General features: G+C 45.5%; 1 protein-coding gene across 1 annotated transcript in view; it reads left to right on the forward strand.

Moving 5' to 3' along the window:
• The first annotated feature begins 3692 nt into the window (after nt 1-3692).
• The window catches only part of F11R (F11 receptor), a 29237-nt gene continuing 20354 nt past the window's right edge, over nt 3693-12575 (forward strand). The window contains exon 1 of the mRNA XM_023725135.1: nt 3693-3825. Coding sequence (XP_023580903.1) covers nt 3765-3825 — 61 coding nt within the window. The 5' untranslated portion in view covers nt 3693-3764. The remainder of the gene's footprint in view (nt 3826-12575) is intronic.

Genomic DNA, 12575 nt, shown 5'->3' on the forward strand with positions numbered 1-12575 from the left:
ATACAATATTTGTCCTTCTGTGACTGACTAAATTCACTCAGCATAATGTCCTCCAGATTTCTCCATGTTATGTTTCACAGCTTCATCGTTGTTCTTTATTGTTGTGTAGTATTCCATTGTGTGAATATACCATAATTTGTTTATCCATTCGTCCGTCGATGGGCACCTAGGTTGTTTCCATCTTTTTGCTATCGTGAACAGGGCTGCAATGAACATGGGTGTGCATATATCTATTCGTGTGATGCTTCTTATTTCTCTAGGATATATTCCTCTACGCTTTTCTTGTGTGGAGTGAGAAGTCGACCTAAATGACCTCTAATATGACCCTTCTACCTAAAGACTATGATCCGTGTTAGAGTTCCTTTAAGCCCCTACTGAAGTCTCACTGTCTCAATGTTCTTCCTGACAATAACACCCCACAGTGATTGTTCTCTTCTCCGAGCTCTTCCCTCCCCTACTCTTCACTCTAGTATTTAACTTTGTATATATATGTATCTCTCCAAGACTTGGAATTCCTTTGAGGGTAAAGAACAGAGCTTTGCACATAGTAGCACTCAAATATTTGTTTCAATTTAGTAACATGAAGTTTCTCTTTTGATTACATATTGTCTTGGAAGTGGACTGTAAGGCAAGTATTGTGGTTTATATTTATTTGTATTCCCTGGAGCCCCGGTGGCATAATGGTTAAGAGCTCAGCTGCTAACCAAAAGGTCAGCAGTTCAACTCCACCAGCTGCTCCTTGGAAACCCTATGGGGCAGTTATACTCTGTCCTATAGGGTGACTATGAGTTGGAACTAACTCGACGGCACCTAACAACAACAATATAGCACCTAGTAGGAGTCCCTGGGTGGTACAAATGACTAATGTGCTCAGCTGCTAACTGAAATGCTGGAGGTTTGAGTCCTCCCAGAGGTGCCTTGGAAGAAAGGCCTGGAGATCTACCTCTGAAAAATCAACTACTGAAAATCCTGTGGAGACATAGAGGCTGGATGAACCCCCGCCCCCCGCCCCCGCCAAAAAAAAAAAAAACAAAAAACAAAAAAAACAACTATTGCCCTAAGATAATCTTTAAACTTTAAACCACACACACACAAAACAAAACAAAAACCTGAAGTCTTCTTAAAACCAAAAAATACTTTAGCTTAACTAGTAAAGAATGTCTACCTTGAGCTCTATGCTCTTTTACGGCCTATCTATATGGGATCAAATTGATAACAGCCACTTGAAAGATTAGATAGGAACCTTAGGAGGCACTGAGTTTATCTTAATGGGGGAGGAACAACTCAGAAAAGGAGGGTGAGAATGGTTGCACAACTCAAAGAATGTTATCAATGTCACTGAATTACACATGTAGAAACTTGAATTGGTGTATGTATTTCCTGTGTGTATTCTCAACAGCAACAATAACAAAAATAAATTATTAAAAAAAAAAAAAGATTACAGCCAAGAAAACTCTACATGGGGTTGCCATGAGTTTAGGGCTGACTCCATGGCAGCTAACAACAACAATCACGACTAAGCATGGGGAAAAAACTGGAAAAAGTACCAAATTACTAATATTTTAAATTTCCTTTATTTTGTTACATTAATATTAAAAACAGTTCTACTCTGATACACATAGGGGTCGCCATGAGCTGGAACTGATTTGATGACAACTGGTAATGGTATTGGTATAGCACCTAGTAGATACTTGATAGGAGCCCTGGTGGCGCAGTGGTTAAAGTGCTCAGCTGCAAACTGAAAAGTCAGCGCCTGGAACCCACTAGCCGCTCCTCAGGAGAAAAGACCTGGTGATCTGTTCCCATAAAGATTACAGCCTGGGAAACCCTATGGGGTCAGTTCCACTCTGTCCTGTGAGGTGCTATGAGTCGGAATCAACTCGATGGCACTCAACAACAGGTGTTTGATAAACGTTGCTTTGAATGGGTGGAACCAGAAGTGGACATTCAGCCCAAGAGACGTGGACAAAGGAATGAGAATGAAGGTGAAAGAGGCAAAAGGTCAAAGAATGCCTCTCTTTTGGGTAAGAATGTGGACATTCTACTTCCTGCAATGAAAAAATGTGTTCAGGAAATATTTCCATAGTAAACCTGTTTATGCTTAATACAGTTGCAATAAAATCACTGTAAAGTCGAAACTAGAAATAGTAAAGGTGTTGAATATGAGTTTCAATTAAAAATGATTTAACAATATAAATATTAGCAGTAGGCTGGTGTATCAACATTTGTTGTTGTTAGTTGTCATGGAGTCAGCTCCAGCTCATGGCAACCTTATGTGTAAACAGAACATTGCCTGGTCCTGTGCCATGTTCATGATCTTTGATATACTTGAGCCCATTGTTGTGGCCACTGTGCCAATCCATCTCTTGGAAGGTTTCCCTTGTTTTTGCTGACCCTCTACTTGACTAAACATGATGTCCTTTTCTAGCAATTGGTCTTCCCTGATGACTTGTCCAAAGTAAGCAAGATAAAGTTTCCCCACCTTTGCTTCAAAGGAGCATTCCGGTTTTACTTCTAGGTTGGGTGGTTTGTTCTTCTGGCAGTCCATGGTATATTCAGAATTCTTCGCCAAGACTACAATTCAAATGCATCAATTCTCCTTCTGTTTTCTTTTTTCATGGTCCAGCTTTCGAACGCAATAAGAAGTGACTGAAAAGACCATGGCTTGGGTCAGGCACACCTTAGTCATCGAAGTGACATCTGTGCTTTTTAGAACTTTAAAAAGGTCTTTTGCAGATTTGCACAAACAGTATGATGTTTGATTTCTTGACTGCTGCTTCCGTGGGTGTTGACTGTTCATCCAAGTAGAGTGAAATCCTTGGTAATAACATAGTTTACAGAAAAAGGGAGTCTTAACCTCCAACTGTTAGAGTGAGAAGACAAATAATTCTGAAAAACAGGGTCTTCCTGATGGATCAAACGTGTAAAAGATATATCCAGTCACCCACAGAGATGTTTATGGAGCAACCGTAGGTCAGTGTGTATTATCTCGGTGTGTTTTATGCACAGCTGTTTAAAGTTCTTCTCGCGATGTTATTCTGCTTTTCCTGCTTTTGAGTTGAGCGCCCCCTTCCGCTGTCTTTTCCCTTTTCTATTACTTTCCGCCTATGCAACCCAACTCTCAAAGCCTGTGGATGCTGCGGGTGGGGTCCACGGAGGAACACGGTTTCGGGGTGGCGTTTCCTGGTCCCCTCCGTCCCCCCATCAGTGTGTTCTTCATTCGCTAAGGGACGGGACCAAGGTTTCTGCAGCATCCAGCAATTTACATTAAAACAAACAACAAAAAGCAAAATCCAGCCCCTCTCCCGCGACTCCCAAAGTACAACTACTTTCCCTACTTGCTTTGAGGTATCCCTCAAGTCTTCCAGCTCCAATTCAGAACGCAGCCAGTCAGAAAGTCCCTACTTCAGGCGCACCGCCCAATCAGAGTGCCCTCACCTGCCGACGGTGTGGAATTCGTCTCCTTACGAGATAGTCTCCTGAGCCAATCAGAGGAAGCTACAGCTTGGACCGGCGCCGATTCGGCCCCGGGGGGTGGGTAGTGGGAGGAGTCGCACCTGGCTGCGGTAAATCACTCAACGGAGCGGCAGCTCCCTTCACCAGTCAGAATTGTAGGGGCGGGGCACCGACCAATCGGACGGGGCGGGCAGGGCCGGGAGGGGCTCAACCTGGCCGCTGGAGTTTAGTGCGGGCGCGGCAGTTCGTGAAGCGTTGTCTCTTCTTAGGGCTGCGGCGGCGGCTAGCGTATCGGAATCCTGTTCGTGATGGCGACAAAAGCGAGAGTCGAGAGGAAACAGTTGCTTCTCTTCACGCTGGCGATCCTGTGTAAGTTCCTGGAGTTTTGGGAGGAATCATCGGTGGGTCGGGTCAGAAGTTGGAGGAAGCGCTCCCCACGCCCCTTGCTCGAGGGAGGGGAGGAGTTCGGAAACCTTCCTGCCTCCCCCTTGTCCTCTTTTCCACCCCTGGCTCGTCCCTCTTCTGTCCCCTCCCCCGCACCCTGGTGAGTGGCTCCCCTCCCCCACACTGGTGAGATGTGACCCCTCCCCTTAGACCCACTAGGAGGGAGCTGCTCCTCCGCAGGCAAGCCAGCGGGGGCTTCCTACCCTTTCAGTCCTCACAAACTGGTGAGAACCGGTGGGCGAGGGTCCTTCCCTTATACATCTACCTAACCATCCTCCTCCACACGCTCCTGGGAAGGGCCGTCCTGTCCCTCCTAAAACGCACCCAATATCCACAAACGACTCAAGAGAAGCCTCTCTCCTCTCCCCTTTGACTTCCTTGGCTCCTGGGTGCTCTGCTTCTTAAGGGCCCTCAGAGAAAATCTAATGGAGATGGAGTGGGATGGAAGTCTCTTCTCTGGCTGTTGCTGAAGGGGTCTCTAGCGTCCCTGGATAGCTTTACCAGAGGGTCGGGTTGCATTGGTTGTTCTGGGAACAGTGTCTGGGTGCAGAGTCTGAAAAGGTGCTAACATTGAATCCGAAGCTAACCTTGAACCCAGAGCACATCATTTACAGCTCCTTTCTAGAATAACAACCTCCGGAGTCCTTAATAAATACTGTTGACTGAGTGACTATTCCCAGGGGGAGGAGATGTCTGCTAGTTGGCTGAATTCTCCTCAGAGCCAAAACTCTACCCTCCCCCTGGCTGTGTACTAAGAGTTTTTGTTTTCTTTGTAAACTCTCTTTCCTCTGGAACAATGTGAGTGAGACTCACTTGCGGGGGTATGCTTCTGTCTGTCATGTGTTTATGTGGGTCTGAGTGCAGTCGGCTGGGTTGCGCTTAGTCAGCCTGTGTCAACACCTGGACGTGTATATGTCTGATTCCCAAGTGTGTGTGCACATGCTTGTGTGGAGTTGTGTCAGTATGTGTTCTGTAAGAGTCTCTGTATTTTTTCCCTGAAGTTCATCTTTTCAGAAGTGTTAAAGAAATCAACGATTACAGCTAGTATCAATGGTTAAAAGGCAATTCATTTTGCCCAGTTGTTTTGAAGGTGGAAATAGATCCTCTGCCCTCAAACAGATGATTTGACCACTCCTTTATCAGCCACTCCTTGGAAACCCTATGGGGGCAGTTCTGCTCTGTCCTGTAGGGTCGCTTTGAGTTGGAAACTTGACGGCAGTGGGTGTTTTTTTTTTGTTTGTTTGGTTTGTCCCTTAACACAAAAACATAAACTCTTGGGGTGGACTGGGCTAGATGCAAGTCTAATCTTCCCCCTGTTGTACAGATGAGGAAGGAAATAGGTCCAGAGAGAGGAAATGACTTTTCTAGGTTGACAAGGAGGGTCGTGGTGGACTGGGAATCAAATCACAGTGTCCTGACTCCCCTCTCCTTTTTCGACCCCTGGATTCAGGACCTCTGGTGATTTCAAAGTCAGTTAGGCATGCTGCTCCAGAATCCATTGTCTTACTTACATTTTCTATTTTTCTTTTTCACTAGGTTCTTCCTTCTCTCATGTCTCCCTTTCATTCTACTCTTCATTTCCCTTTAATTTCTTTTCTCCTACCCCCCGCCTGTTCATTTCTGCCTATGTCTTAGAACTGCCACTTTCACCCATGGTCAGTTTTTGGTTCTGTGTGTGGTACTCTGCGCTAAAGACTTTGCCACCCCTTGTACTGTACCAGTACTTCCCCCCAGCCCCTAAACTGACAAGTCTCTTTTTCTGAGTCAGTGTGTCAATTTGGGACAGTATTTGTCAGTGACAGTATGTCAGACTTGTAAGTTTCTGAACGCTGCTTCTCTCCCTTCTTCCTTTCCTTCCTCTCCCCCTAATTTTCTGTATTATTTGTGATAAACCCATAACAATCACTTCCTGGCACTCAAAGTGTTGTGTGATATCATCATTCTGAGCTTCGGGATGTCCTCTAGTTTGTTCTGTGGGTGCTTGAGATGATACATTAGCTTGGCAGGACAGTGGGTCCTAGAAAGCAATAAGTTCAGGGAATTTGGTTAGTGCAAAAGAGCCTACAAATAGGAGCCAACCCGTCCCACTTGGGTTCTGGCTTGGTTCTGTTTCTGCCTCTGCTTTGTGATCTTAGGCTAGTAGCTTAACTGTATGTCTTTGGCCTCAGTCTTTTCATCTATAAAACAAGAGTAATTATAGCTCTCCTACCCTTGACATGGAGATCAACTGAGGTAATAGCTACATTACGTATATTGAAGGGTTTATTGTTGGACGGCTATCATCCCCGAATCTAGCCCTTCAGATTCTGTAAGGAAGAAAGAATGCTATTCTCAGTAGAGTAGATGAAAGAAAGCAAGGAGAAGTCCTGCTGCATCCCAGAGGGCAAGAGTCAGAAAGTCGGGCTCTTTTTTGGGCTTCTAGTCTAATCTCTGTGCCTGGGATATCTGAGCGTATGCTGTCCCCTGCTCCCGCCAGGCTGCTCCTCACTGTGGGCTCTGCCATCAGAAGAGAGGTCAGGATAGGATGGAACAAGTCAACTAAAGGCCCAGCCCCAGCCTGGGAACAGTGGAGAGGAAGGCCTGCTGGGGCAGAGATCTGGAAGCTAGGCACTGGGCAAGTTAATCTGGTGACCCAGCATGCCGGTCTCCCTTTCCCTAGCGAGCCTGTACTTAGAAAAGGCTCTAGACCTCTCCCAGGCCGGGAGAGGATTTTCTGCCAAGCACACTGGTGTGTGGATAGAACAACTTTTAGTGTAACCACAGGGAGAAAAGGAAGCCTGGGTTGGAACCCTGACTTTTGCGCCCGGTCGTCGTTAACCCCCCCACCCCCGACGTTCCTGGAGGGAGGGGTTGCTGCCCTGTGCTGCGTCAGTCTGTGAGTCCTGGAGTTTCCTAATGATGTTTCTGGCTCGGCATAGCCAAGACCTTCTTAGCTTTGTTATTCTGTGACCTGTTTACTCTTCTGGTGCGAATTTAAGCTCAAAGCCGAGGCTTTCCCTAGAGCTGCAGGGATAGGGCTGGCTCACTTCCTGACGTAACTCGAGGGAAGGTAGAGTGGTGCGTCACTCCTCCTTCCTCTCCCTCTACTCCCTTTGTACTCCCAGGAAAGAATTGTTCCCTCGAAACTGGAAACTAATGACAGGCGACCACTGGAATCAGGAAATGAGTGCTCCTGGAATTCCAGTACCTTGTTCTTTCCCTCTTGGTTCCAGGATGCTTTCACTTTATGTTATTTCTCTTCAGTTGTTTTTGTACTCAGAGCTTAGTCTGGGGTCTCCAGCCTAATTCTGCTTTGAGATAGAGCTGCTTTGATTTTTAAAAAAATATTTATTTAGAATAGGTTGATAGATTCATGTGGTTCAGGAATCAAAATAATATTAAAGAGGTGGGTTGTCTTATTCCCACTCATTCCTGCCCAGTTCCTGTTCACCTTGTGACTCCCATAATTTCCTAGGTATCTTTCCATTGTTTTGTTATACAGATACAAGGGTATATAAATATTCTCTTTTGTCTCCTTTCTTACACAGAAAGGAGCCCTGGTGGCACAGTAGTTAAAGCATCTGGCTGCTAACCAAAAGGTGGGAGGTTCAAACCCACCAGCTGTTCTGCAGTATAAAGATGAGGCAGTCTGCTTCTGTAAAGATTACAGCCTTGGAAACCTCATGAGACAGTTCTACTCTGTCCTATAGGGTCGCTGTGAGTTGGAATCAACTCAATGACAGTGGTTTGGTCTTACACAAAAGGAGGCATACTGTATACACCATAGAGAGCCCTGGTGGTGCAGTGGTTAAGCGCTTGGTTGCAAAATGAAAGATTGGTGGTTCGAACCCACCAGCCACTCTGCAGGAGAAAGATGTGGCGGTCTGCTTCCTTAAAGATTTATAGCCTTGGAAACCCTGCGGGGCAGTTCTGCTCTCTCCTGTAGGGTCACTCTGAGTTGAAATTGACTCGATGGCAATGGGTTTATATACACTATACTGCATTTTGCTTTTTTTGTGTAACAATATATCCTGGAGATTCTCGGTGTTGTGGCTTTGGCCATTAGAATCCCTCCCCCACCTCACCTCCCACACAAGGGGTACCTGCCCTTGTTCTTTGGACACAAAAGTGGCTGACACCCCCTTCTTCCCAAAATAGATTTAAACGCTGTACACATTTTACTTGACAGATTATAAAATCATGGGGCTTCTTCTTCTTAGCTGTTAGCACTGAGGAGAGACCCTGGGGATCTCTAGAACTCAGACCTGTTTCCTTTTCAGAGGTTCAGGAAAGAGCTGGATGACCACTTGTCACATGTGTTGTGGAAAGTTTCAGTGGTGTGAGGAGGGGGTTGTGGGAGGCAGAACGAGTGGACACATACTGGGGTTTTCCAGGCATTGAAAACCCAGAGTTCATCTGCCTGGGACTGCCTGATAAGCACGGTTTCTGTCTAAAGTCCGGCTTGTGTCATTTGTTACTCAGTGGGGGAATGGGGCAGGAGGAAGCAGCTGTCTGGCAAGGACGTTTGATGCCAGGCCGCTGGAGTGAGCCCTAGGCAGTTCCCTGGGCAATAATGCTTGGACCAGCAGGCCTACTTTCCTTGTAATGGCGGTGTTAGGGGAGATGGAGGGGGGAGGGGAGAAGGAGCTGAGCAGGTAGAACTGGAAAGTCTGACAGCAGGAGGGAGCGTTGGAGTGAAAGCTCCCCCTGTCTTGCGCTGCCGTTACCACTTTCTGCCTTCCTCTGAGGGCCTTGTCAGCTGATCGATGTCACCGGAAGTGCAGCCAAGGTTGGCTGTTTAGACGCAGCTCAGCCTGTTGTCAGGGTCACCAAGCCTTCGTTTTGCCCGCGCATTCCTTATCTGTCCCACCCAGCTTCCGGAAAAGGCCTGCCAGCTTGTAGACTTTTCCTGGCCCAGGGGTGCCTCCTGATCTATCTTCGTTGGGAAGGCTAGTCCTTATAGGAGTTAGTTCAGTCTGTATAGGGTGAGTGGTAGGGAGGAAAGGGTAAACCGGGGGTGGGAGCCCTAGATCCAGGTTTTCATTGTATTGCAATGCCCAATTCATTTGTTTATCCAACAAACGCAGATGTTTACTATGTTCTGACTAGTGTGCTGGAGCCCTGGTGGCGCAGTGGTTAAGAGCTGGGCTGCTAACCAAAAGATCGGCAGTTCAAATCCACCAGCTGCTCCTTGGAAACCCTATGGGGCAGGTCTACTCTGTCCTGTAGGGTCACTGTGAGTTGCATTCATGACTCAGTGGCGGTGGGCTTGGTTTTTTGGGTTCGAGCAGTGTGCTAGGGGTTAGGGATAAACATATGAATAACACCTGCTGTCAGGAAGCTCTGAGGGGGGCAGAGGCTTTGGTAACAGTTAGCGTATATTAGGTAAATATGGACTTAGGAGGTCCTGAGTTAACCTCCCTACTCTGGCTCCCTTATAGCTGGAGGCTTGTATGAGGCTCCTATGAAGCTCCTGGTCAAAAAGGAAGTTAGGCTGAACTTTTAGTAAAAACTAGAGGCTGGCTGGCTTCCTTCATTCTTTTCCTTTCTTTTTTTTTGAAAACGAATTCAAACTCGTGTTATGTAAGGAGAATTATAATAATTAACAGGGTATATAGAAAATAGGGGAGCCCTGGTGGCACGATGGTTAAGAGCTCGGCTGCTAACCAAAAGGTCAGCAGTTGGAATCCACCAGCCGCTCCTTGGAAACCCCATGGGGGCAGTTCTACTCTGTCCTATAGGGTCCCTGTGAGTCGGAATTGATTCAAGGGCAATGGATTTGGCAGTGGGTATAGAGAATAGGAATCCTGGTGGTGCAGTGGTTAAGAACTACAGCTGCTAATGAAGAGGTCAGCAGTTTGAGTCCCCCAGCTGCTCCTTGGAAACCCTGTGGGGGAGTTCCCTGCCCTATAGGGTCACTGAATTGGAATCCACTTGATGGCAGTGAGTTTGGTTTTTTGGTTATAGAGAATACAAAGGGCTTATTAATTATTAATGTGGGTTTGACCCTTTATGTACACAGCGATGGTTGTTGCTGGGTTCTGTTAAGTGTCTGGAGGCCGTCACCTTCTGTGACTGCCTTCTCATCTCAGCATTGCTTCAGTGCGGTTCCAAAAAAAAAAAGGATAGAGCACTCTCTTGAGTCCCTGGGTGGTGCGAATGGTTAACATACTCAGCTGCTAACTGAAGGTTGGAGGTTTGACTCTACCCAGAGGCGCCTTGGAAGAAAGCCCTGGCAGTCTACTTCCGAAAAACCAGCCATTGAAAACCCATGGAGCGCAGCTGTTCTGTGACACACACAGGGTCGCCACGAGTTGCAGTCGACGCCACGGCAACTGGTACTGGTAGGAGCTGGGTAGGGCTAAAGGAACTTAGCTTCTCTGTCCCCAGGGAACTCACAGACATACTGATTTAAGTAGAATACAGAGTAGAGTGTACCAGGCACTGTCATTAAGGTGCAAAATGTTTTGGAGGGATAGAGAGGAAGAGATGAAGTTTTTCAAGGATTTTTAATTAAAAAATGGCACATGCTCATTGTAGAAAAAACAATGGGAAAATACAGAGGAATGTAGAGATAATGAAGGAGCCCAGGTAGTACAATCGTTTAGTGCTTGGGTGCTAACCTAAAGGTCAGCACTTCAAACCCACCAGCTGCTCCTCGGTAGAAAAGACCTGTTGATCTGCTCCCTAGGAAACCCTGTGGGGCAGTTGTACTCCGTCTTTGTTATCTGGACATGAACACTTATTACTGGTGTTTTCATTCTAGCCTTTCCTCTATAAATAAATGTGTGGTGTGTGTGTGTATGTGTGTATATATATGTATTTTATATACCATATTTTTACGCAGATGATGTGTGCTTTCTACGTTTGTTTGCCAACTGCTCCCACCCCACCCCGAGGTATTTTCATAAGCTTGCTATGCTAATTTTTTTTTTTTTTACAGCAAATGTAAAAAAAGTTGGCATAGTGCTTATGAAAACACCTCACTGGGGGAGGGAGCAGTTGGCAAACAAATGTAGAGGGTGTGCGTTATTTGCGTAAAATACAGTGTGAGTGTGTGTGTGTAAATATATAACAAATATATGTATGGAGCCTTGGTGGTGCAGTGGTTAAGAGCTTGGCTGCTAACCAGAAATTCGGCAGTTCGAATCCACTAGCCGCTTCTTGGAAACCCTATGGGGCAGTTCTGCTCTGTCCCGTAGGGTTGCGACTCAATGGCAACGGGTTTGGGGGGTGTGTGTGTGTGTGTGTGTGTACACAAAGCAAAATATGCTTTAAACAAGATCCATTCTATAGTATTCTTCTGTGTGGCTAAACCATAATTTATTTAACTGCTCACTTTTTGTTGAGCATTTAGGTTTTATTTTTCCTTTCTTTGTTGTATTAAGTAACAATAATTTATCCTTGTACATAAATTCTTAAGCTCACCTTTGATTGTTTTCTTAGACTATATACCTAGAAGTTGGGGAGAGATTAATTTTGAGAGGGGAAGGGCATCAAGGGACATTTGACGGGACACTGAAGGATGGATGGGACCTCCTTGCTTGTCCAGTGGAGAGGAAGTGTCACAAAATAGTGTTAATGCCTCGGAGTTAGGTAGAGTTGGGTTAAGAGTCCCACCTTGCCATTTGTAGCTGTGATTTTGACGAACTGCTTAAGCCTCACTTTTCTTGTCTGTAAAATGGTATGATGGTGATGATGATAGTACTTGTCTCTTAGGTCTGTGTGAGAATTCAATGAAAAAATACATTATGCACTAATCTTAAAATGAGAGCTCAAAATGTCACAATTTGTCACTTCTTCCATTACTCTGTTGGTTAGGGCAATCACAAGACACTGCTCAGATTCAAGGGGAGGTAACTTAGACTCCACCTCAGTCGCATTGTAAGGAAAGCATGTGGGATGAAAGAAATCTATAGTTGTGGCCATTTTGGAAAATACAGTTTGCCGTAGTTGTTTTATTCTTCAGATACATAGTGATTTCCAGGAATTATATCCTCAGTCTTACAGGTTTATATACCACCAGCTCTCCTCTGAGGTGTATGAAAGAAAACATGTGGGGACTGATTCAGGTATGAATGCCTTTGACCATCTCCTCTTCTCTTACCTAACCCACGTTCTCTTCCACTCGCCACCCCTTGTGCCATTCCATCTGTCTACTTTCCGCGTCTCAGCCACGATGTCTCCACCTTACCTGTGCTCTCATTTCTTCCTCTCTGAAATTGATCAGACTTGCATGTGCTCTCCCAGATTTTTATGGTCTAATCTCATACTTCTTACTCATCTGTTACCTCATTTCACCTTTAAAGTTTTATTTAAACATTCTGCTTTGCATTCTGGTATACCACTGTTTGGATATTTCCTGTTATTTTTTTTTTAATCATCCTTCCTTTTTTTTTTTTTTCCCTCCTCCTCTGTTTTTGCCTTTCCTTTTTGGCTGTGTTTTATTTTTCTTTCCTTCTTGTGATCTGTTTTTCCTTTTTTTAAATTCCTCTTTCTAACTCACCTTTTCACTAAATTACAACACTTAACACATAATGCTTATTACAAAAATGTAGAACATAGAAAGGAGAAGCCCCTATAAAACAAAATAGGACTAATGAGGCACAGCAGTCCAGGGACAAGGACTAGAAGGCAGAAGGGGACCGGAAAGCTGGTGATAGGGAACCCAAGGTTGAGTAAGGACAGTGTTGACA

Source organism: Trichechus manatus, unplaced genomic scaffold (assembly GCF_000243295.1).
Source record: "Trichechus manatus latirostris isolate Lorelei unplaced genomic scaffold, TriManLat1.0 scaffold00288, whole genome shotgun sequence".
Lineage (NCBI taxonomy): Eukaryota > Metazoa > Chordata > Mammalia > Sirenia > Trichechidae > Trichechus > Trichechus manatus.